This window comes from Neodiprion virginianus, chromosome 5, assembly GCF_021901495.1.
Source record: "Neodiprion virginianus isolate iyNeoVirg1 chromosome 5, iyNeoVirg1.1, whole genome shotgun sequence".
Classification (NCBI taxonomy): Eukaryota; Metazoa; Arthropoda; class Insecta; order Hymenoptera; family Diprionidae; genus Neodiprion; species Neodiprion virginianus.
This window is the reverse complement of record NC_060881.1, coordinates 7928408-7952308: the sequence shown is the minus strand read 5'-3', so window position 1 is coordinate 7952308 and position 23901 is coordinate 7928408. Positions and strand designations below refer to the sequence as shown.

The 23901-nt window shown below is 36.1% G+C and overlaps 4 protein-coding genes and 1 non-coding gene across 7 annotated transcripts; 2 read left to right on the top strand and 3 right to left on the bottom strand.

Annotated features, from left to right (window-relative positions):
* Nucleotides 1-450: 450 nt before the first annotated feature.
* LOC124305132 (DNA replication licensing factor MCM4) lies at nt 451-4881 on the bottom strand. The gene is made up of 8 exons (XM_046764209.1): nt 4583-4881; nt 4017-4342; nt 2903-3798; nt 2517-2839; nt 2140-2417; nt 1651-2051; nt 1353-1563; nt 451-1032 (listed from the first exon to the last, which is right to left on the bottom strand). Exons 1-8 carry the CDS (start codon nt 4740-4742, stop codon nt 937-939), a joined length of 2691 nt encoding a protein of 896 aa, XP_046620165.1. The 5' UTR covers nt 4743-4881; the 3' UTR covers nt 451-936.
* A 1389-nt stretch (nt 4882-6270) lies between these two features.
* Nucleotides 6271-14670, bottom strand: LOC124304525 (retinoblastoma-like protein 1). Of its 2 annotated transcripts, XM_046762893.1 has the most exons (9): nt 14191-14670; nt 12995-13526; nt 12548-12844; nt 11379-11480; nt 10649-10746; nt 10165-10554; nt 9615-10054; nt 8574-9522; nt 6271-8476 (listed from the first exon to the last, which is right to left on the bottom strand). In XM_046762893.1, the coding sequence occupies exons 1-9, from the start codon at nt 14326-14328 to the stop codon at nt 8285-8287; spliced, it is 3138 nt and encodes a 1045-aa protein (XP_046618849.1). In that variant the 5' UTR covers nt 14329-14670; the 3' UTR covers nt 6271-8284. The 2 variants fall into 2 exon arrangements, with proteins under 2 accessions (XP_046618849.1, XP_046618850.1); XM_046762894.1 differs by lacking the exon at nt 11379-11480.
* Nucleotides 14671-14731: 61 nt separating this feature from the next.
* LOC124304527 (uncharacterized) lies at nt 14732-16900 on the top strand. The gene is made up of 3 exons (XM_046762898.1): nt 14732-15215; nt 15348-15963; nt 16052-16900. The coding sequence occupies exons 1-3, from the start codon at nt 15064-15066 to the stop codon at nt 16385-16387; spliced, it is 1104 nt and encodes a 367-aa protein (XP_046618854.1). The 5' UTR covers nt 14732-15063; the 3' UTR covers nt 16388-16900.
* Nucleotides 16500-20721, bottom strand: LOC124304526 ((Lyso)-N-acylphosphatidylethanolamine lipase). Of its 2 annotated transcripts, none has more exons than XM_046762897.1 (7): nt 20521-20721; nt 20178-20331; nt 19713-19919; nt 19015-19344; nt 18669-18786; nt 18399-18585; nt 16500-18267 (listed from the first exon to the last, which is right to left on the bottom strand). In XM_046762897.1, the coding sequence occupies exons 2-7, from the start codon at nt 20275-20277 to the stop codon at nt 18034-18036; spliced, it is 1176 nt and encodes a 391-aa protein (XP_046618853.1). In that variant the 5' UTR covers nt 20278-20331; nt 20521-20721; the 3' UTR covers nt 16500-18033. The 2 variants fall into 2 exon arrangements, with proteins under 2 accessions (XP_046618853.1, XP_046618851.1); XM_046762895.1 differs by having other exon boundaries at nt 20178-20254.
* A 1041-nt stretch (nt 20722-21762) lies between these two features.
* Nucleotides 21763-21834, top strand: Trnac-gca (transfer RNA cysteine (anticodon GCA)). Its single transcript has one exon. It is a non-coding gene; the product is annotated as a tRNA-Cys (tRNA).
* Nucleotides 21835-23901: the final 2067 nt, after the last annotated feature.

The following is a 23901-nucleotide window of genomic DNA, read 5'->3' as shown; positions in this document are numbered from 1 at the left end:
ATGATTTTGGAGTCAATCAACGGAGCTTTTCTTAACTGAGAACTGATTAGATTTTGAATATTATTGGTCATGTAGCTTTCCAGTTATTTGAATAAAAAATTAAAACATTTCTTTTGTCATTGTTTGATGGGCTCGAATGGAAGTTCTCATGATGACCCCATCAAGATCAGTCACATTACCCGCTTGATTTTATTTTTCATGACTATTCAGCTACAGAAAGATAAAAACTCGAATGAGAGCTACAGTTCGTGTAATTATAGGTATAAGGCAAGATGATGTGTGGAGATGGTCAAAATACAAAATACAATTTGATAAGATTGGCGATAATTGATATGGTAAGAAAATCAAATATGGGCGGAACACAACAGGAAAATAACTATGATTTCAAGGTAAGTGAGGTAAATTAGATGAAAAAAGACGAATTTTTAAAAGTTTTATTGAAAAATAACCATGTTAATTATAATAATGGTTTTAGAAATAAAAAATTAATAATCTAAGATGCATCTCAAACGGGGAAATTACGTCTTGGAAATGCGAAAATCCGTAAGGCATAGATATTTGTTTAGGCACCAATTTCGGGCTGTTTTCACAACGTAGCATTACAGAAAAAGACTTAAGAGGAGGAAATATAAACTGAACATTTCCGCTGCTCGGTCTCTTTGGTAAAAAATTTGTTTGTATAGGATATTTTCGTTTTGTATTGTAAGAAGGGGCAGTAAAAATTTTCTACCACTGATTCTCGTGAAAAAATAAATAAGGAATATTGTTCTCTGGATTTCATTTTCAGCTGGTCGAAAAGATGGAATATTCAATCGCGAACTTTTATGTAATTATTGTCATAGTGGCAGTGCCTTGTAAACGCTTATTTGTCTTATACAATTTATCAAATTCATCCGAAATATCTGACAGAGCTTGTTTGGAAATAATATCAAACTTTCAGCAGACTCTGATGGTATTTTTACCGATAACAATAATAAAACCGTCATCTTGTAGCTCCTTCAGTGAATCTTCAAACATCTCACGTGTTATCAGCTGAAATAATAGTTTTCAGTCATATTTTTTTCATTGACAATTGCGATGCCATATTCGATAATTTATTTAAAAATGACGTAATGAATTTACGGACGTTAATTTCTTTGTAGGTATTCCTTTTGAAATTAACACCGTTCGATGTGTCATTTATTTACTTAATAACTTGTTAATGCTAGATTTTTGACGTGCAATTAATTTTCTATGTGATATGAAAATATGTGTCTAATGTCTGCCATACCTAGATATGTGCTGCAATTTGACAACTGTAGCAATTCCCAGGTATAACCGATGTTTAAAATAAAATAAATATGATTACTCACGATCTGAGACGCCTCTTTAATCTCAGTGAAAATCTTTTGGTAATTCAAAGTTGGAATCTTCCCCTTGCTTTCGATCATGCTACGTATCGCTTGTGTTAGTTCCATTCTTCGTTTCCTAGCAGCTGCTGACAAGCCAGTTGTCAGAATGCCAACATCAATCTTCCCACTCAACGGATCTGTCGCCGACTGCTTTAGAGCCTCGCGATGCAGTCTAAAACAAGAAAAAAAAAATCCAAGGAATCACGTGATGAAGGGTTGAACATCTTTATCACGTTTGAGTTTCAGCTTCTTTACTCACCTCCAGGCCTCTTCAACATCTTCCACCACAACTAAGCTGCTTAGTCGTATTTTTGCATGTGCTTCCGCTAATCTTATAAGGGATTCCAGTTGCCTTGGATATGCACTGATCTGTCCTCTGCCGCTACCAACTTTTCTCATGTCTACATACGCCTGAACTAATCTTTGCTGAGATTCTTCGCTCATAACTGGATGCACGTGTTCTTTGGCATATGCTATGTAGTCGCGTAAAATGCTCATATCAATAAGATCATCTTCAACCTCAGGTTTGGCTTTGTAATACAGAGAGACCAAATGGCGAGCAAGCCGTTTATCGAATAGTTCGTCTTGAGGGTCAAGCATAAGAAAAATTAGGTCGAATCGAGACATCAGGGTATGAGGCAACATAACATTCTCAATCACCTGTAAGATAAATTTAATAAATTATGTTCAGATGGAATATAATACTGAATTCCCAATGGACAGCACAGGTGTGATGTACTATCAGTACCGTTTTATTCTTATTCCATTGGGATTCGCAGGGATTAGCTGCCGCCAAAATGCTGGTTCTTGCGTTTAATTGACAAATAATGCCAGCCTTGGCAATACTCAAAGTTTGCTGTTCCATGACCTCGTGCAATACAGATCGCGTAGCATCGTTCATTTTATCAAATTCGTCAATGCAGCATATACCGTTGTCGGCCAAAACCAAAGCTCCTGTTTGCAGTACAAGCTGTCGTGTTTCTGGATCTTTTGTGACGTAGGCAGTTAGACCCACAGCACTGGAACCTTGAAGCATAAACAAAAACATTACTCGTATAAGAATCGAATAAAAACGCTAAATCGCCATCAGTGGAAATATTAAAATGACCATAAAGTGAAACGTACCTTTGCCACTGGTATATTGCGACCTTGGTACCAAATTGTAGATGTACTGAAGCAACTGGGATTTACTGGTACCAGGATCTCCGCATAGCAAGATATTTATTTCAGCACGAAAATGATTTCTGCCTGAAGAAGTGTGGGTCTTCTTTGTCCCTCCAAACAGTTGCAATAATATTCCTTTCTTTATATCTTCGTTCTCATAGATACTCGGTGCTATGTTACGCGCCAATCGTTCATAGACATCCTCCTTCTGGGATAACAATTGTAGCAATTCAAGTCTCTCAGGCGGGAATGCATGATCTTTGCCATCCTCTTGATCGTAAAGCCTGAAAGCAATAATGAGAAAATATACTGCAAATATTCTTATCATCAAATTAGAATGTGCATACCTTTTAGAATCCTGCTTTCTGAAGTGAACGACGTCTATATGAGTTTTGTACACGGCGCGAACATTACTCTGTTTGAAGCTAACTTGGAGAGGAATCGCACGATATATTCCTGTAACAGCAACTCGATCTCCTGGTTGAACAGCGTCGACCAGATCATTGTGAGCAAATACAACGATAGTGTGCGGTGTTTGACCAGCAGGCATGTCATCAGGAGATTCTTGAAGTTTGACCATTTGTTTGTCAGAGAAGTGGCTCCTATTGTGAATCAGCCGGAAGCAATGATTAGTATTACAGTGAGTGCACAGAGTTGGTTCAGCAATTCGACCTCGGTCAATTTCTACCAAAGTTGTGAAAGAACAGACTGTACATTTGAAGAAAGCCTCTCGCATTTCTGGTATCAAGTTTGAAGTTCTGCTCACCATCCCTGATATTGTAATCAACTTATCAATATCTTCGGGATTTAAACCGCGCATGTTTTTAGTCTTAGCTGCATTGAATGGTCGGACCTGTATTTGATGGTCCAGTACTGCAGCTGGGTACTTTTCAAAAAACATTTCATTCGCAGCCATGTCTAGAGTGGGTATAACTTCTTGTGGGTAGCAAATCAGTTGCCTGTACAATTGCTCATCAAAACTTTCTAAGTGAGCGCAGTTTATGTTCAAGTATGGCTCCTCTAAAGTATGGATTTCATCAAGTTTTTGGAGGTATAGTGGCTCGGCAAGATTCATGTTCTCTGGTAACTCATCATTTTCAGCTTCAGGGTCAATAAACCGCCTAACGAAACGTTTAAATTGATCCTTGCATCTGTTTACCACGACGTTTGTCCCCCAAATCACGAGCTGCGGACCTGCATTCTCACTCTCAGACGATCCAGGTATGAATGGTTCCTCTGGTATCTGTAACATTGAGAGAAATCTAGTGAATTTGAATTTGGGAGAAAATATTCTGGCAAAGCTCTGACACCAATGGTAACGTGCACATTAAACCGTTAAAATTATAATCGATGTATGTTGAAATGGAATGTCGCGTTTGATACTGTTGATTGTGAAACATATCTGCCAAAGACAGAAAAAATTCAATTAATAAATTATAAACCATAAAGATAGTTATTTACCGGTTCGCCAAGGTTGACCTGCCTGATTCGTTTGTCTGTTCTGATATCCGGTCTCTGTCTAATCGGAGTACCTCTAACGCCACTTCTAGGGGTTCGTATCGATCCCAAGGAGCTAGGTGTCCCGTAATACAAAGGCGAAGACAAATCTATCTCACTCATTCCAACAGCTAAAGGACTGGTCATTTGTACTCCCTGAGTCGGCGATGAGGCAGGTACAGAGGATGTACCTTCGGAAGAAGGGGCAATCGTATCTCGAGTACCACGTGTTCCCCATCTTAGCGGAGTTTCAGCCGTTGGATTATTTTTCTCTCTATTGGGTGTACGACCTACAAAGATAAGAAGCATTCAGAGGTATTTTATTCAATTTCTTTTACATATTGTTAATTAAAATTTCAAGGTGGAACAAAATGCTGGGTAGGCATACAAAGGAAAATTAAGTATTACGGAAGGAAAATTAAAACCGACTTGAGTGAGAGTAATAGTGAAGTACCAATATGATGCGACTCGCTTGTGTTATCTTATTCATACAGGTAAACGAGTAAATCAACGTGAAAACGTTTACTTACCCTGTTTACTCGGTGTACGGTTTTTGCTCGGCGTGCTTTTAACGGATGGAGTGCCACTCGGTGTTGGAGTTTTTCGCTGACGACTTGGTGTTCCATTAGTCGAGGAACTATCAGCGTCTTTCCTATTCGGAGTCTGGGGCCTTTTCATTGGACTTGACATGTTGCTTATGGTAGTGTTACCGGGGTCAATTAAATAGAAACTAAGTATTACATCGGATAAAATAGAGAATTATCTCACACTTTCAATGCCGGTAATAGAATACGAGGCTATCGACGGCCATACTGGATACGATTTAATTGCGCGGGAAAAGCAGACGTGCAGGATCACGTGTGTGATATCGATAGTCGATTGTATCTAATGCGACGCGGAATATTATGCGAATTTTAATTTTCACCTATTACACGAGTGTACGTAACTGGCATTTAAAACAGAATTTATTTTCAATAATTAGTAGGTATATAAAAATGAATAATTATTACCTCAAGGTGAAAGGTGAAAAGCATAGAAAAAAAGTGTATTTTTCTAAAAACTTATCTAACGTAAGTGTAATTTACTTCACTCAGAAGTAAAACGTATTTTATATGCAGCGCAACAAGAGGCAGGTTTTAGTTACTGATTTCTAATTTTTTATATTTTTTTCTTTTTACACAAGTATCATAGTTTAGTAATTAATAGAAGATACGAGTAATTATGAGATCAAAGTGTAATATAGAATATTATATAATTTCGACGCATTATTCAGGCTGACAGACAAAAATAAATTGTGATAGTATTACAGCCTAAAATTTTAATTAATTGAATTGCAGGCAGTACATGTATTGACATTATACATATATATACATATGCATGTGAGTGTGTCTGTATATAAAATATAATTCTAATTAATAAGTTGTCATTGAATGTACGAATGATAGGCAATGCATAAATTTACCATCAAAAGTTTAAGAATTCATTATTTTCATAATAGTATATTGGTGAAAAAATTGAACTGAACCTAGTTCGCTTCAATGTATACACATAGTTATTGTTAATTGTACAGATTTCTATTGACTGTAAATTTAGTCTAAAATTAAAGTTGAAATTACAATTCAGCATGGTAAAATACTATTACAACAACATAGTCACAGATAATATTTAACAATATAAAGTAATCCATTGGTTACGGCGATGAATAGCAGCTTAAGAATATTTTTTCAAGTGAAGTCTCAAAAGAGCAAACATGATTGAGATGATTATTCTCTAGTCTCTCAGATACCGCAAATGTGAGGGTAGTGCAGAAGTCTGTTCTGTCGAAATTAAAACAGTTTTACTGATTAAAAAAAAAAAAAAAAGAAAAAAAAAAAACGAATGAAACAATTTAACATGATTAGTCTTGTAACCTATCCTAAAAAAAAGTATATATAAGATATACATACATGAATGTATACATACTTATACATTTATCACCCGAATCGCAACGATATAACTACCCCGAGAACCATATACTATACTTTCTCTGTATCGCAGCTTTAGTGAAATGGTAACAAAACCAAGGGTTCACTGTATACCAATAACAACAAATACATGTTGTCCAAAGTTATTTTGATTTTCAAATTCACGTAAACATGTTCAAGAAATGAATGAAGTAACGCTGTGTAAACGTTGATCACACTTGAAAAGAAAAAAATAATGATAATAATAATAATAATAATAATAAAATGTTTTCCTTTAATAAGATATACACACTTGGTACAATGCTGCTGTTATGAACGCAAACTTTTCTTGCAACCAGATAAAATATTCAGTCAAAGTATCTTAATTTGTACAAGGGTATATAAATGGTTTTTAAACGAATTTGAGTTATTTAAAAATACATTCATTGAATTAAGTTGGATATTAGGTGGAATCCATCTTTTACTATTTTAATAAATTAAGAAAAAAAATATATCGACTACCCAAATAGTCATACTGTTCACTTTGTACCATTACTCAAACATTGATGTTAAATTGAACACAGAAGAAAAAAAGAAACGAGAAAAGAACAGATCTTAATATTAAACACTCTGCATTATTATTCCGCATTCGAAACATGACACATTATTATGCGTGGAAAAGAGTTCCCATTCGAGTAAATACAAAGTTTATGAAACACGAATCGTTGTCAAACGTTCAAACTGTGATCCTTATCATTTTTTTCCCCAGATATCACAAATTTTCAGTCATGAAATTGTCTATTTACAAGAATCATAAGCCGGCCCGCTGGAGGCAAATATTACATAAGTATCAGCTTACTGGCAGCGAAACTTTGCAATTGAATATAACTTTCGATACAAACCATTTCCAACATGTATGTTTACGGCTAGCATGAATGTGCAGCACTTGCTCGATACGTAACATTATTGAGCAAAGAGCAAAAACAACTCTCCGATATTCTTTCCTGTGACAATCGCATGTAATATTCAATTATATTTTTATAATTAAACATACTTTTAACGGTTATTCATGTCTGTTGATTGCTTTTACACAAAATATAACGCATAGACTACATTAAGCTACATTCTGCTGGATGCTGGTTATATATTACACTACCTCGTAAGTCACAATGTAGCAACACACCTTATATGAGTGTAATGTGATATCAGTGTGACGAAACATATCGAGTGTATTACAACTCTTGGTGTTCGTTGTAGGTGTAAATTGATGAAAACATTCCTTACAATTTTATTCAGATTTATATTCTTGTAAGCATGACTCACTTTGTTGTTGACGTGAAATTGATATGAAAGTCTAAACTGGTGCAAATTTTCAATCGTAAAATCATCCTAATCATTAAATTTGTTCTATAAGTGTAAATTTTGAATGCCACAGCTGTATTTGTTGCATGCTTTTCACAGCAGCAAACAATATGCAATACAATACATCAGAGCAACGAAACTGTGTAGCATATACTCAAGCACCAAACAGATTTCTTGTACTTTTTCTGAACTCATGTGGTTTCATCTAGATAGTGTAGAAGCAACAAACAGACTTGTTTTGCCTGCCAGATGTATTTAATATTAATGGGAGATAATTGAAAATTTAATTATTAGGCATGAGCGAACAGAGGTGGGCAGCATGAAAACAAAATTCATGTTTGTCAGATACTCGAAAAAAAATTCGATTTTCATTAACAATGTGATCATATGCCTGGAGCCAAGGATACAATATTTTCAAATCTGATTTGATTGATACATAAAATAGATGCAAAAAGACAAGAAGATTAAATTCATTCATATTTTTGATTTAGCTCTTCTATTGCTGCATTGAATGTGCAATGTTTTCGACAAAGCTTTCCATCACGTAAGAATGGAATACAACCACCCACCTCTCATATGAATGTACTATAAAAGCTTTCAATACATTACAATGTGCAACTTACAATCTATATTCTTTAGTTTTCATATAAATTTCACGAAGGGAAATTTATTTCGCTCGTTCAAAGCATAATCTGTACAACAAATTCACAATGAATTAACACTGTCAATGGTAATCCCGTTAATAAAAAAAAAGGTATTAATGATAAAATATATATGGACATGTATATATTTATTTCAACTTATCTACTTATCTTTGTTAAAGAATAAAGATGGTTCTCTAATATTCCATGGTACTCTCTCAATTAAAACACGAATGTTCTCTCGGTATACGTAGAAGGTCAAACTACAAATTTGATTGGTCAATTATTACTGGCTTTGCGTGCGGCGTTCACCTATTATATTCTCCAATTTTCTGGCAACAAAAGGGGTCGTCGTTTTCTTAGCAGGAGATTGTTCTGCTGCATTCATATCAACAGTTGTATCATCAGCTAGAAGGCGTTTTCCAACAGATTTTCTTGCATCAACAGATATCATCATTCGGTTGATTGCTTCCAGATCCTGTAATTTCGAACAGTCCATTTTCAATATGCATATTTTAAGCAATAGTTAATTGCAGATCAATATTCTGACCAAACTGTCAAATAAATTTGCAAACCTTGGCAGGACTGCGGCTGAAACAATAGCTTAGCTGAGGCGCAGGTGAGGCTGTGATAGCTTTTGGGTCCAGTGTTCTTGTCATAACACTGTTCGTGACGCGTCTGACGGGTGACTGTATTGTTGATTTACTCTTTGGTAAAGGACTCAAAGTTAAATTCGTAGATCCGCCTCTGGACGTAAATTTATTTGCGAATTCTTTCACTTGTGGTACGTAAACCGTGTTGTAAAATTTGATCAAATCTCCTCGTATCTGAGTACCAAAATTTTGAGATGTGCCAGCCATACAAGTAGGAGTGGGTGGAGCATCACCGTTATTTTCATCCATATTATCATCACAAATTTCTAATTCTCTGTCATTCATATAGTTTGCACCAACCTTAGCAATGAGAACAGATCTATAAATGTGAGACTCTGCTTGTGGCTGCAATCTGTAGCATCGCATGATCTCTGTGAATGAATTTCTGTCGAGCTTTGCTATTTTACAGATTACGTATACAGCGCACATTAATATTTGATCTAAATGTCTATCCTTCATAAGTTCCGTTTGATCTTTTACAGAATATTCAAATATTGTCCATATCTTCTTTTTCAAATCTGTATCAATTAATTCCAATTTTGTGCATAAGTCATTCATTCGGACCCAAGCAAGGTGATAAAATTTCCTGAAAAACAAGGCTACCGAACCCATTCGCCTTGCCTTTGCTGATTCCTTATTCACCGAAATTTGTTGTAAGGGAGTATTCGTGCCGATTGGACACGCTGTTTTTAAAACTGTTATCTGATTCGGAGCCAACTGCAATTTCTGATCACCTTCAACAGACGATAGTTTACTTTGCAACACACTTTGCCCAGAGCCGACTCTAAGAACACTCTGTTGACCGCTAAGTCTACCTTCTGAGAATAATCTTTTCTTAGCTAAGCCTGTAACTGCCACTGGTGATTGAAATCTGTTGAGAACCAAAGATTACGTAATTATGAATACGTGTAATCTGCAACATTTTTGACATAACTGTTCGAGAATCTTTTCGTTTTTACATACCTTTCAGAAGCAGAGGAAATTGGGCTTTGCTGAACATCATGATGGTTACCTCTATCCAATGCCAAGCGTCTCAAAACAGGTTGTCCAGGTGTATTAGGATCTACTGTATCCAAATGTAAAGTCCCGGGTAAAGAAACTTCCTCATAGCTTGGTACGCCTCCTTTGGTGTTTTCAATTGCTACCCATAAGGGACTTTCACTTTTCCAAGCTAGAGTTTCTAGTATCTTTTCCTCAATCACATTCAAGTGCTTCACTATGTCACGTGACAACTGATCTTCTGATCTTACAATAATTTCGATTACTTTGTAGAAGTAGTATGGCTCCACATTGACGGCAGTTAAAATCCATGGGAATGATCTATGACTTTTATAAGAATAGATCACAATCTCCAAACAGCAGGCAAAGAGACACTGGTGAAATATTTCTTGCGACACTAGGTTCTGCAAGCATTGATAAATTCGTGTTTTAATCAACAAGCTAATTTACTGTAAGGTCATTTCAAATTCGTAATTTTCAAAAAGGAAAGTTTCAACCAATTGCTTTTTCTTACCATAATGTCAAAATTGGGGTTTTTACGTTTTTCATCAGATAAAATTGTTTCCAATAGTTTGTAGAATAAAGTCTGTGCTAGTTGAAGTCGTTTTCTACCAAAATCCACATTTGTGGTGTCACTGTCTTCCGTATTTTGGGTGTAATTACGATAGAATTGTTCACCAATTTCATTGACCCTTGCTTCGATTGTCGCTTCGGTATCCTGTGTACAACTATTTAGTATTTCTTTAAGAGTATCGCTTGGTGCCGGCTTACGACCAGCTAAGAGCGCTTGTAAACGACAAACGCCTTGTGTTGCTGTTGATAGTAATGTTACATTCGCTACATCTTTGGATCGCAGGTACTTGCGGCCAGTCAGTGGAGTTGGAGGTGCTAAATGCTGCATTTGCTTGAATAAAAATTAAAAATTGATGTTGATTATAACGAGCAAGAGAATAAAAGGTGAATTTGATTACATATAACAATAAAGAATAGACACTTACACCACCATATTGTTCATGCTTAAGTGTAAATTTCTCATGGAAATCGCCTGCGTTATTAATTAATGTCGGTGACCCAATATTGTCACTGGCGTCGGCATCTGAAATAAAAATGAAACAAAATCCCAAACATCATTGATTTGTAAATGGAAAAAATCATTATCCTATTTTATCCAATGTAGGTTTGTCGAACGATGCCTGAACCAACTCTACTTTTTTGAACCAAATGACATGTAAATAAAAGTTAAATTAGAAATACGACTCAGAGTGCTTCAATGACAGGAGGTACATAAGAATGTGCAAAAATCAAATCAACATTTTCTCATGCATATTTTAAAGGAGTAATCAGAACTCACCACAGCTATGAAGAATGCAATAATTGGCTATTTAAGCATACAATACAAGATGGAAATATGAGAACTGAATTATGGATTAGTACTTTGATGTAAGCTTTTCCCACTATGATCCGAGTTATTGGACTATATTTTCAAACTTAAAAAAAATGTAGTTATAATTTTTTTAGGACTAAAATATTTCAGTATTCTTATCTCATTGTAGAAAATATCTGGTGGAATTGTGGAGTAATTGGTAGCTCATTCCAGTCAAGCCATATTCCATAATCGTGTTGTTCATAGAGTGAAACAAGATCGCGCTGGAGTGTCATATATGCGGTTTGGATTCTATAAATATACGCGCCTTTTATTCAACTATTTTCTGGCAATTGCAAACCCACCTTTAAGCTTGTAGTGCCTGGGTATTTTACCGCGGAATGTAATATCTCTGCTAAGCATCTCGTTGGCCGAGATTCTATTCAGTCTCACTCGTCTCCATTCGGCTGTAAACCATAGCCACAACAACAGCAAACACAAATCGGTTAGCAGCCATAAATGAGAATGATTACAATTGAATGCAGTGAAATTTACAAATAATATTAACACTACATGATACTGAAAATAAAGAATATAAACGATACAATGGTGATACAAACGAACCAAAATTATAGGTTAATAGTAATAGTAATAAATAAATTGTTAGACAATGAAGCAAAAGCTAGCAACCAGAGTTAGCAGATAGACATGCTAACGTTACTTCATATAAGGCAATGAAATATAACACCCAGAATGTTTCCTGATGCAAAGTTAGTACTTTTACAGATCCATAGGTACAAAATTGCAAGGCTGCTAATTTTGACAGCTAGCTTCGGCTACATTGTTTGATGACGGACATCATTCAACACTCTGAGCTAACAGGATAAAATCTAAAATTCCAGCCATTAGTAACATTCAAGTAAGCAAGCATAAACATGACAGTAGCAGTTTGATGACGAATGACATACAGAGGATAAAACAGGGTGATGAAACTTCATCGATTCAGGGTAGCTGATTCTAGCTGACAAAGTATACCTATACAGAGTATACCTATAACAGTTTTTGATACTCATGTACACTAATTGAACTTAGCATACTTTGTCATAATATAGTACTTTTTTCCAATTGCCAAATGGAGTATGTGAGTGATACATATCAAAGTATTTGAGGGTTACGTTAAATGCAATTTAATTCTTAAATATGAAGAAAAACCCAATCATCTAAGGTAAACAATTACGCACGCAAGATCATGCGCTTTCTTACCTATCAAAAAATATACGCTTGAAGTTTTAAATGTTGATTCGAACGAAAATATTAATGCGTCTATACTACATTAGTTGTTTCAAAAGACGTATTCACAAAAACTAATATGAAATAAATACATAATTTAATTTATGGAAAAATTTTGCCAAGAAGACTTTCGTGATGGGAATCGTTTAAATTTCCAAATGAACAAACATTCGGAACTTGAAACACATAGAGAAAAAAAATCGTATGCTATGTCGAAGGTCTATATTCAGAAGCAGTTTCTTACCCAAAAATTTTCTTTCGTCAAAATCACCGACACTAAGAACGTGCTGTTCGTATGCTTTGTTGACGGCTTTGCTGTTGCCGTCAAAATTTAACGGCTCCAGGATACCTGAGAAGTTTGATTGATCTCCACGCAGAACCTTGTCATTGAACAACTTATTTATGTGATCCTTCAAGTAATATTCTTTAATCACTTTAGCCTCCACAGCGATACCTTCACGAGTCTCACACAGTAAACTTATAATACAGTTTGCTGTCTCCGGAGGTACGTAGTCATCGTTGTTGTAATTCGCAGGTAAACCTACATAGAAAGATTATCAAATTAATTCCAGCTATCAAGAAAAGTTGAAACAAGTCTGAAAGAAGGTTTTGAGCTTTGAACAAGCATGCCAATCGGAAACTGAGTAAAGTCTCTACAAAATAGTTCATCGCATACCGGTCAACAACTCACCAGCAAAATTTGGATTGAGCAGATCTCTCCTGTTGGCCAACAGTGCGTTGCTATAAATCAGATCGCAGCAGGCAAGAAGTAAATGATTTAAATTGACCAAATCATGTGAAATATCAGGGAAAGCTCCCTTTATGCATACAAACAGTGTCCAACAAAACTCAAAAACTCTCGATGGTGTACATGGCATTGCTCTCTGCCTCCTAGATCTGGAGGGTCTAGCGACATCATCAGCTGGATTTTTGAATATGTCCGTGAAAATGGGTTGGTACTTTTTGAAGATAAGCATCGAGACAGTAAAATTCCTCTCAAGTTTGTCAATTTTAGATCTAAAATCTTGCGGCATATTTGCCATGTCTGCCCAGTTTTTACTTTTTGTGAAAAATTGTATCAGTGACAAATTACACAAATGAAGAAGACGTGTCAATGACACGCAGTTCCCCTCGACGTTTGGGCCTGTTCGACCAACCGTTGGTGTCGATGACTTTCGACACGCAACGTACAATGCACAGCCTATCCAATGCAGTTGATCTCCCTGGAACATGATTTCAATACATATTTAAGTAAAGGAATAACAAGAGAAATTTGGAAAGTTCTAAAATGACAGTAACACAAATCCTTGTTCAAATGTCTGAACTGACTCAGAAACTTAGGAACTAGTGAGAAGAAATATTTAACCATACAAAACAACGGATTCAATGTAGATAAAAAATGAGTCACATGGTAAAAAAAAATTCATGTAATTTTGATGCATTGAATAAATTTGATAAGGACGGTAATCATTCAAATAAGAGGGATTTTGATCAAGTTACTGAAAATATATCTTGAACTAAAGCTGTTGTGTGATTGCGACGTGTCGTTGTCGGAGCAAATCATAAATGTTACAACTGAGAAGTGGATTGAGTTTGATCGGATAGTTCATGATGATTAAACAATACAAATTGCATAGCCATTTTGTCTTGAAGTGTTTGAAGTTTGCAATTGTTTGTTAAATGTTTATTGTACATTATTGCACGTATCACGAAAATTCTAGGATTTTTTTGAATAATTGCATTGATGCTTTGGAGTCATCGAGAGGTGATAATTTCACTGTAATTTTGAGACGTTTATCTCAGAATTATCTTTAAAGAGGCTATGTGCAGGTGAGAAACGTTTGAAAACATTGAAATTGTTGTTAGGTAATTAGAATGATAAAATACCTCAAGAGTGTAATTCTGTCGAATAGTCTCGTACGATTTCCAAGCTTCAGAAGCTGCTGTCGCGTCCATATTGAGTTTTTGGCATAAATCTTGATGCCTACTGTACGTAGAATCTTCAACATCGTCCGACTGCCCCATTTTTCAAATGATACTCACTATAAAATCACTCAAAATTACGGAAAACCCTCAATAACACAACTGGGGTGCGCCATACGAGGACCCGTAGCACCTTGGCGGGAAACGATGAACTGTCGCCATATTTGCCAAGTTGGCGGGAAATATAGAAACGAATATTTCATCCAAAAATATCATATTTAAAACTGCAAATTGATACATTTTTCCGATCGAGATTCGGTATATCTTTTTCATAATTTAAAAGCTGTAGTCTAAACAATTTCGAGCTTATTTATTTCGTATTTGGTACTATTTTATTACGCGTATTCTGAGGTTGTGCCAGATCCACATCAAGAAGTGCATAAAAATGTATTATTCCTCTAACTTCACTGGTTTATAACTCGACGTACAGTTTCTTCAACCGTCTTTTCAACTCATCATACTTTTGAATCCCAACATTCTCATCATTTGACTTAGTTTTCACTGCAATGGTGATGTAGCAGAAGTTGCACATTGACGCCTCGGTTGCGGGACTACTTCCAATAATTAGTTTGGACACCCTTACTACTTTTTTCTGCTTTTCGTTCCGAGGCCATCATCTGGTTGATCCACCGAGAACATAACCTCAAATAATAATCTACTACGAATTGTCGTTTTTCTGTGACGCTGAAATGTTACTATCGTAAAATTCAGCGATTATTTGAATTTATTACCGTTAGCAATACTGCCTGTATTGAAAATTGCACGAATCGATAAGCCATGGCTTGCAAATGGCAAGATTTGACAAAAATAAAATTGTTTTATAACTTGTTCCGCGGTATCTCTACTTGCGATACGAATTTCGCAAAATCCTACGCCGCGAGGGAGGGAAAATTTATTTCAAAAATCATGAGAGGAGATCGGACACCGAGGTGAGAATCTCAAATTGAGAGTAATATGCAACAAAATTAATGCGGTACTTTTCAAGATTTGTTTGAATAATAAGATTTTATGTTTCCACATTCAATTTGAAATTCATTTCATTTATAACAATCTTATTTCAGAAAATGGTGTCAGAGTAGTGACAGTTCATCAAATCCTCACACATTGTTGAAGCCACGCCTGCCTCATCAGAGTAAACGCAGAAATGATGTTCTGAACAAGCTATTCATGAAGTACATTACAGATCTACTGGCCACTGGAGAAGTAGCTCCAGATATTATTGATCAAGGGGTTGAAATATCTCGTGTCAGTGTGACGCCAGATTTTAACAAAGTCAACGTATTTTGGTTTGCCAAGGATGGCGCCGAGTCAGATGAACGTATCGAACAAATCTTGCATAGGGCGGAGGGAGCTTTGAGGCACGAGCTTAGCCAGCTCAGATTAATGGGGGTTGTTCCGATGATTAAATTTGTGAAAGATAGGCAGTATATCAAGATTATAGAAGTTGATCAGAAGTTAACAGTCGCCGATTTCGGCGAGGGTTTCATTCCTACAGATCCGGCTCAACGTCTGAAGACTATTCCGGTATTAGACATCAAGTTACCTGCTCAGGTTTGGTCTGAAATTGAAAAATTACATGAGGATACTCAAGAAATCGAGGAACACGTCACTGAGGATCCATTACCATCTATGAGAAATGATGTTTTGGGATTAGATCAAGCTCTTATCATGGCCAAGGTATATTTCAAACGGTGCTACATGCTACCTTATCTATACATGCATTAGTTATCATAAATTAATACTTTCATCCTGTTTTCTCTGTCAGGTTAAAAGTTCTATGGATAAATCAAGAGCAGCTTTCAGTAATCGATGCCTCAATATTGTAAACCCTCTATCCAAAGAAACACAACAGAGTTCAAAGGTGACGGAATATTTGTCTGTGAAGCAGAGGAGTGAAGCATTTTCTGCATTCTTGAGCAAAAGACAGATTGACGAAAAAATTAGAAAACAGGTTAAAAAAGGGAGGAGTTTGAACCGTGAAGATGAGCTTAGCTTTTTAGATGAACCGAAAATCGTTGATGATGATAACGATATTTTGGATGTCGATGTACATCAATTGAATGATGATTCGGATGAATTCTATGACAATAAACTCACATAGAATCTGTATATTCATTGTTTACCTGTTAAGAAACTTCTTGAAAATAATTTAAACGCAATACTTGTTCAATTACTCTGTCCCAGTACTTTTGGTGGTGGAAAAATTTGTGAGATAATCGTTAAGGGGTTATTCATAATTTTTCGCAATTCAACGGTACAATATTTTTTTTTTTTTACACCAAAATTTGTATTTTAATATATTTCTCAATAATTGACAATAATTCAAATTTTCGGCTTTTTCTCACGAATAATGGTGTACAGTTTCACTTGAAACAATGTTCTTGAAGATGTTAACAAAGAATATACTTTTATTGTTTCGTATAAATACAATACTTACATTATTAAAGTTCCGTATGTTTTCAGTGATGCAAAATATGTAAATATACACGTATTTCGTAATACTTTGACAGCTGAGTAAAAGTGTTGTAAACTTTTATCAGTTTTTCTGTACATAAATATGGCAAGATTCAAATAGAAATAAAAATAACAGAAAAATAAATTTCTCTTTGTAATATTTCATTTAAATAATTTTTCTAATTTCTACCTGCACAACTTGAGGTAACTTATTAGTTTTCTTTTAGTGTAATTTTCAGTGATTTACACCGGTTCACAGCGTACGGAATATAATATTAACAACATAAGATTTGATCCAATATTCGTATACTCTACATACTGGCAATTTTCCTGACAAAGCAATCTTAATTTGTACTTCATATTTGATGACCACTTTCTTTGACATAAAGATTTTGTCCTGCTCCTATTATCAATAGCAACAATTCGTAGTAATCTGACTCCAGAACTTTCTACGATATTTCTAATTCTAGCTACTGTAGTAATGACATACAATCATAAAAATTATATAATTATAATATTAAAATATAACAGCATCTAACAAGTTGAAATTAAGACTTATCTAAGGAAACTGAAATTGTCTATTCAAAATCTTATTTATGTGTAGCATGTACGTATAAAATGTTGAAACAGTTGAAGTATTAGTAAAACGACGGGTTTAGAGTGCAAATTTGATCAATATTTTTCCATCAATCACGCAAAGTTTTAAACAATTGTCTATCGAAAACAGTTTCAATTTTTACACAAATTTGACGATACATTGATAGTATGTTTAACTTCATGTTGAGGTAATCTTAGATTCGGAAAATTGATTTTGAGTTTGAGGAGCAAATTTCATGTCGTAAAAAAAACACCAATGTAATGCTGAGTTTTAAGTAACTCGCAAGAAACACTTTTTCTGATACTATAAAAAGTAGCTGAGGTTACACTTTGCCTATAATTTCGCAAGTATTAAGCGTAAAGCTATGAAGTTTGGAAGTACCATAACAAAACGCCAGCGTAATAATGCAGTTGTTTGAAAATATTTAAATATCACCTTATCAGAGATAAGTAAATTTTGATAAATAAGAAGCTTCGTTTAACATATATCGAAATGATAAATACAAAGAAAATATGAAGACTAAGTAGGCTCGTATGACATAAAAAGCTTCATTTGTCGCGTTATGTTAAATTTGATGAATAATATTTACAGCCGATCATCTCATATCTACGCTGTACCAGAATGGATCGAATATAAATAAAAGCAAGACCTCGATGCACAGCATTCGAATTTACATAATGCACGTTCTACGATCTTCAACTAGATCTTGGTCGAGAGCTTGTTAGTTCGGGTGGTTCTATTCGGTCTACTTTAGATCCTTCTTCATCATCTTTTGCTGCACATTCATCACTGGCATCTTTTATTTTCAAGTTAACATTTGAAGATGTAGGCTTCTCAATTTCGTCACACAGCTCGCATGCCTCTAGTATATGTTTATTAAACGTTTCACTCTTGTCTGCATATACATGGTGACCAGCACCACTTATTACCTAAAATAGACAATCAAAAGTTTTGTAAATTGGATTAGGAGCAAGATGAAGATATGTGCAAGGTGAAATTCTGCTTTGAACATGCAATTCCACTGTCACATTTACCGTGCATAAAAATGATGTACACTTACTTGTACGTTAACATAAGAGTTGGATCTTTTCTGTTTTATTATGTCTCCTACAGTGTTGTCCACCCATGATCGACTGCCGTACAACAATGTAATAGGTATATCGTCCTTTAATTGGTCCATTCTTTTTACAATTGGATATTTTGCCCAACCAAATCCGTGCATCATGGCATGAAAAGCACTCTCACCCCTAAAATTTGATTTACTATACCATTAATACCATTTGAATAATATATCAGAATTCGACAAAAACCCAATGTTTTGTACACTTACGAGGGCGTTTGTGCATTGCATTGATGAATGTATTGCGCAATAATTCCAACATCCTCCTTTAATAGAGGGGTAAATTTCTTTACGATATCCGGTCTGGTTGATTCAATCAGCCACTGTCCTAAACAACACATATAAATAAGTACTGCTCAGTAAAAAAGTAGCATATTGAAAATTAAGTAAGAAAAATCAATGAGTAAACATGCTAAAAAAAAAAAAAAAAATTAAGTCAAAAATAAGAATTTCATTGTCCGACGGAATGTAAATCTTAAATTGCGTTGTATTTTTTATGCAGAGTTCGGCAAGAGTAGAGATTACTGTCATAGTACTAATTGAAAATCAATTTTACCGAAAGGTCCGGCAACTCTGACCGCCCATAATGGATTCAAAGGCTGTACAACAAATGCTATGGCTTTGACCCAAAGCGGAACATTGCTTTTGGAAGCATAATCTGATGGTTTTTCAGGAAAGCCCCATGGGTCAGCTAGGATCAAATGTTTTACTCGTTCTGGATATTTCATGGCATATGCAGCTGCTAAATAACCCCCCATGGAATGGCCAAGGAGGACAACCCTTTCAAGCTGCATTTCTCGCCTCCATTCTTCGACCGATCGAACCAACTGACTTTCAGCTTCTTTTGCATCATTGCTAAAATCAGGCCTGCTACTCCGTCCAAATCCTGTCAAAAGTAAGAATAATCAGTTCAGCATAAGTATGTAGACTCTGAAACCAATTGAGATTTAGATAATTCACATGACGGAAGATTAATTGACATAAGACAAAGGATATTCAACGAAAAGAACATTGGGGGCAAAGTTCGTTGTCTTACTCATGAGCGAGTCATAAAGCAATACAGCAAGAGGAAGGTCGGTCTATTATCAAAATAGATCATCGGTTAATAAATACCAGCTGTGCTTTACTGGTGGAGGAATTTTTTTTGTATTTGACAAAGTACATAGTAAATGTAACATTATTGTCACATTTTTTTACAAGGGATAAGTGTTTTGGTTCTTCAACGATCAAAGTAAAGCTATCAGTTTTACTCACCTAGTAAATCTATGGCATAAACCGGTCTCTGAGCCGCAAGCCCATCCAAATTCAAACACCATAAAGCTACGCCAGCGCCTAAGCCATGCAGCAAGACTATCGGAGTTTTTGGCGATTCTTCATTCAATGATATTGTCCAAATTTTGTCCGCGTTTCCCACAACCGGTCCGATATCAACGTACCATCCACGATATGCCGTTTTCAAGCCTTGTCAGAAAGTTCCGATGCAAATTATAGAACAGATATCAGTTTACCATATATCGATTAAACATTATCGTCATCTTATGATAACGTTTTTGGCTAAACAATGAATTTGTTCATTTCATTGTATCTTCGTGACTCACAACATGTTACATCATACCAAGCAATCAATACAACATACACAAATGTATATAATACAAGTCATTTGGTGGCCTTGGCGATTATAATCACAGCAAGGATAAAACGAGTAACAAAAGCACTTACATGATAGTATTTTCTTCTCAGCAGCACGTAACATAGTGGTGGACGATCGAGACCAGCTCAGCCATCCCCAGATCCAGCTATCAACGTCAGAATGTACCATTTTCAAACTCTTAGATATTGAATTTATAGGTTATGTAACGCGTCGAGTCTTACACTGTTAGCGAAAATTATTATAAATAGAATATAGCCGAGGATGACCAGAAAAACCTATTACGTACATAGGCAAACGGAAATACGTAGTTGTTTGGTAACCGAAGCAACGTGACGGTATGAAACCACATGTTCTTGACAGTTGATTCCGTCTTAATCGTCACTTAATATCACCCCGATATCTTTAACTTACCTATCGGATTGAACCACAGCATTCTCGGCCATCGAACGAGTTTCCACACGAGACAATATTATCCTGTAGAACTTTTTCTTATTTCTATATTATTAGTTTTTTCTTTCGGTCTAAAGTTACAAAATTTAACGTAAACAATTGGTAACGCAACGCGCGACCATTTGCGTCTGTGTCGTCTGCTAGACTCTGAATGATGGGGCTGTGTGATGTCTCGAGCGGCGGGGCGAGGCGGCGGGGGGGGGGGGCGGGAGTAGAAGGCTCGGGGGGGGGGGGGACTGGATAATTCTACGAATGTACCGCGCAATTAGCTACAACTTCGTACACGGCGTATTCCGTTAGGTAGATGATTCGAAATTATAACGGAAATGACAAGATTACCTAACGTTATAACTGCAGGGCCCGGATAATCGTGCATTCAAAAATTACAAAATACGTACATGATACAATATAGACTTAAAAAACTAAAATATGGTAAATTAGAATACACTGCAGCATTTTCTGGCTCCAATCATCAATTTTCTACTTTGTGTGGAAAATCGATCAAAGAATGAAAATGATTTAAATGAAAAAATATGTATTTACATATATTAATTCGGGCCCTAAGTTATGACTTGTTTTTGATGACATGATTTACTTGCGATCTCTCTATTCGCACGCAAAGATAATCGCCGAGTTTTTTTTTCTTCTAATTCACGGTTCGAAGTACTTTACAACTTTTAAATTATGAATCTTTCACTTTACAATTAATACAATGCATTCGCGTATAGGCAATGCGTTCGATCACTTTGTCGACATACAATGTAGTCCCAGCGTTTGATTTCCTTGACGGATAACTGCAGTATGTATAACTTTCATCGTGGAGATATAAATCATTTTTTACGCTGATAAGCGTTTGTTTGTATTGACTTGCAGCCCGAATAGAAGAGACGTAGAAGGGGGGATTCAAAGGCCGCACACGCCACATATATTTCCTTGTTCACGTACTATAATTTGTCGGTGCCCACACGAATGTACGCAAAATACGGGATCTACGTCTAGGACACACGTATCTGCATTCGGGGAAAACAATCGTTAGTATTATTTTACGAACGAATTTTTCACAACTTCAATTCTTCACAGATATAGTAAATAGTTCTCCGAAAATTATTTTATCTCGTAAACACTGTTCTCAAAACTCAATTTATCGTTATTCTAATTTTCTCCGTTTCTTTCTCTACAATCAGAATCACTTCACGACCACTTGGGGATATAGCTCAGTGGTAGAGCATTCGACTGCAGATCGAGAGGTCCCCGGTTCAAACCCGGGTGTCCCCTACCCCATACTATTTTTTGACCACAAAAACTCTCGTGGAATATGAAAAGCCGTCAGAAAATTATACTCAATCCTTGAAAGTTCATTCGCTGTAAGTGGTACAGTTTCATAAATTATTATCCATGCAAGTTTTAATCGGTTAAATATATTTTTCGAGTGTCACAGGGCCGTTTGAAGATTAGATTGGCGTTGTAGCTACATGTAGAGGTAACGATAACTTATGGGCGTGGCTAAGTAAGCAATACGGAAATAGAACGAGAGTAATCGGCTAGAAATAATTTAAGGTAAAGCTTAGGGCGAATTTCAAGGGGCAGGAAAATTTGTGCTGACTCATAGAACTTCGTTATTTTTTCTATTACAAGTAATGCATATTGATGAGAACGACTCTTGTAATTACGATATTACGATACGAATTAATAAACGGCAATATAGGTATGTACAGATTGCACGAGCAACTATATCATATCTGACAATGGGCAAACCCGAGAGTTAATTATCGCATTGTAACGGTAAATTCGCGAAACAATTGGACCGAATCATGAGAACTGCAAGTCCGCAATGAGGATGTGCTGATTGGAGTGAATGACTTTAATGCTAATCTGTGCTCCGTATATACGTACAGTATTCGTACGGTGCAACACGTTACCATGTAGCTTAATATACCTACATTATTCGTGTCCAAGCACATTTGTCGTATGAATACGTGTCTACATCCCCACAAATACCCCCTGATTTCAGCTTTCAAGTGTGTGTGGCGTGTATGCCTAGTTGCATTCGAAAAGGGGGAGGGAGTGAAGTTTGTTTCGTAGCGGGAAAATTTGATGCTTAAAATTTGAAGGAAGACTTGCGAAATATTTTGAATAATACCATCGATCTGTGCATGGCAATGAAAGGTCCGAAAATTAGCTACCGCGTTACGCATTTTGTATAAATTCATGCAAGCAGCAGCGGTTGTTCTTTCTCTCGATACAACAGAGCTCTTTGTTGTAGCGCTTTACGACTGTTTTATCGTTCCCAGTCGATACCACTTTCCGAAAAAATTATTCTAAAGCAGGCACTATGCGGTGTATCGCCAAACCATTGATGCACATTGCGTTATTAATTTTAACGTGAAACGATCTCGTGCGGGGGGTATAGATTCAACCATTAATTCGCATAATTACGTTTATCGAAATGGAAATTATACTCGGCGATTAGCTCCATCGAGCCAGGCAGTTATTACAATCGTAAAGTAACAATCGATTTGTGGACGTACACGATAATTGCTTATTGAAGTAGAGGCGGGATTGACGTATCGACTCTCATGGAGCTGCCTGTAATCCAACAGTAGCTTTTAACTATTTAACAAGGATTAGAATCTTGCGATTCTATATATGAACCGATTTATTAAAACCTTTTCATAATAACTGTTACACATCGTCGGCCCTTCTCTCAGAATTAAGCTCTGTCAGTGATAAAGGTACCGCACATTGCGTATCTGGAAAATCGTGGATGCTATAGGAAACCGTGTGACGGCGGATTAATACAGTCGGGACGCCGGGCGTCGTCTGCTGTACTGCTTTTCCAATGACGAATCCGGAGCCACCCCGACGCCGGTTTCGCTCGAGCCGCGGTGACTGGTTGGGTTCACGGGTTCAGCGATGAAATACTGCTCGTAAGGGCGTCCAGAAATTCTGTAAAAGATAAAAAGAGACGCGACGTTATCGATGGAAAATGTATGCAAAGAAGACGGTAAAGAGAGAATAAACTAAAAATGAGCCAACGAAAACGAAAATTTTACACTGCAAACGAAAGATTTGTACATTTCGATACTTCCCATCCGAAAGGAAATATATTTGTTTTTAATGAGATTACAAATCGAGTACAAATACGAGTATTTCGGTTTATCTTTAAGTCGAACGTAGATATCATATCCAGCTATTTTTTATACGTTTCTATAAAGTACATGCAAATAAATTCACGTCCTTGGGTTGTACTAATAAGCCGGTACATATCCGCACTACCGGCACTATCGCTACGATAATCGTAATTTAACGAGCGCGAAACGATCCGAGCGTACGAAATAAAGT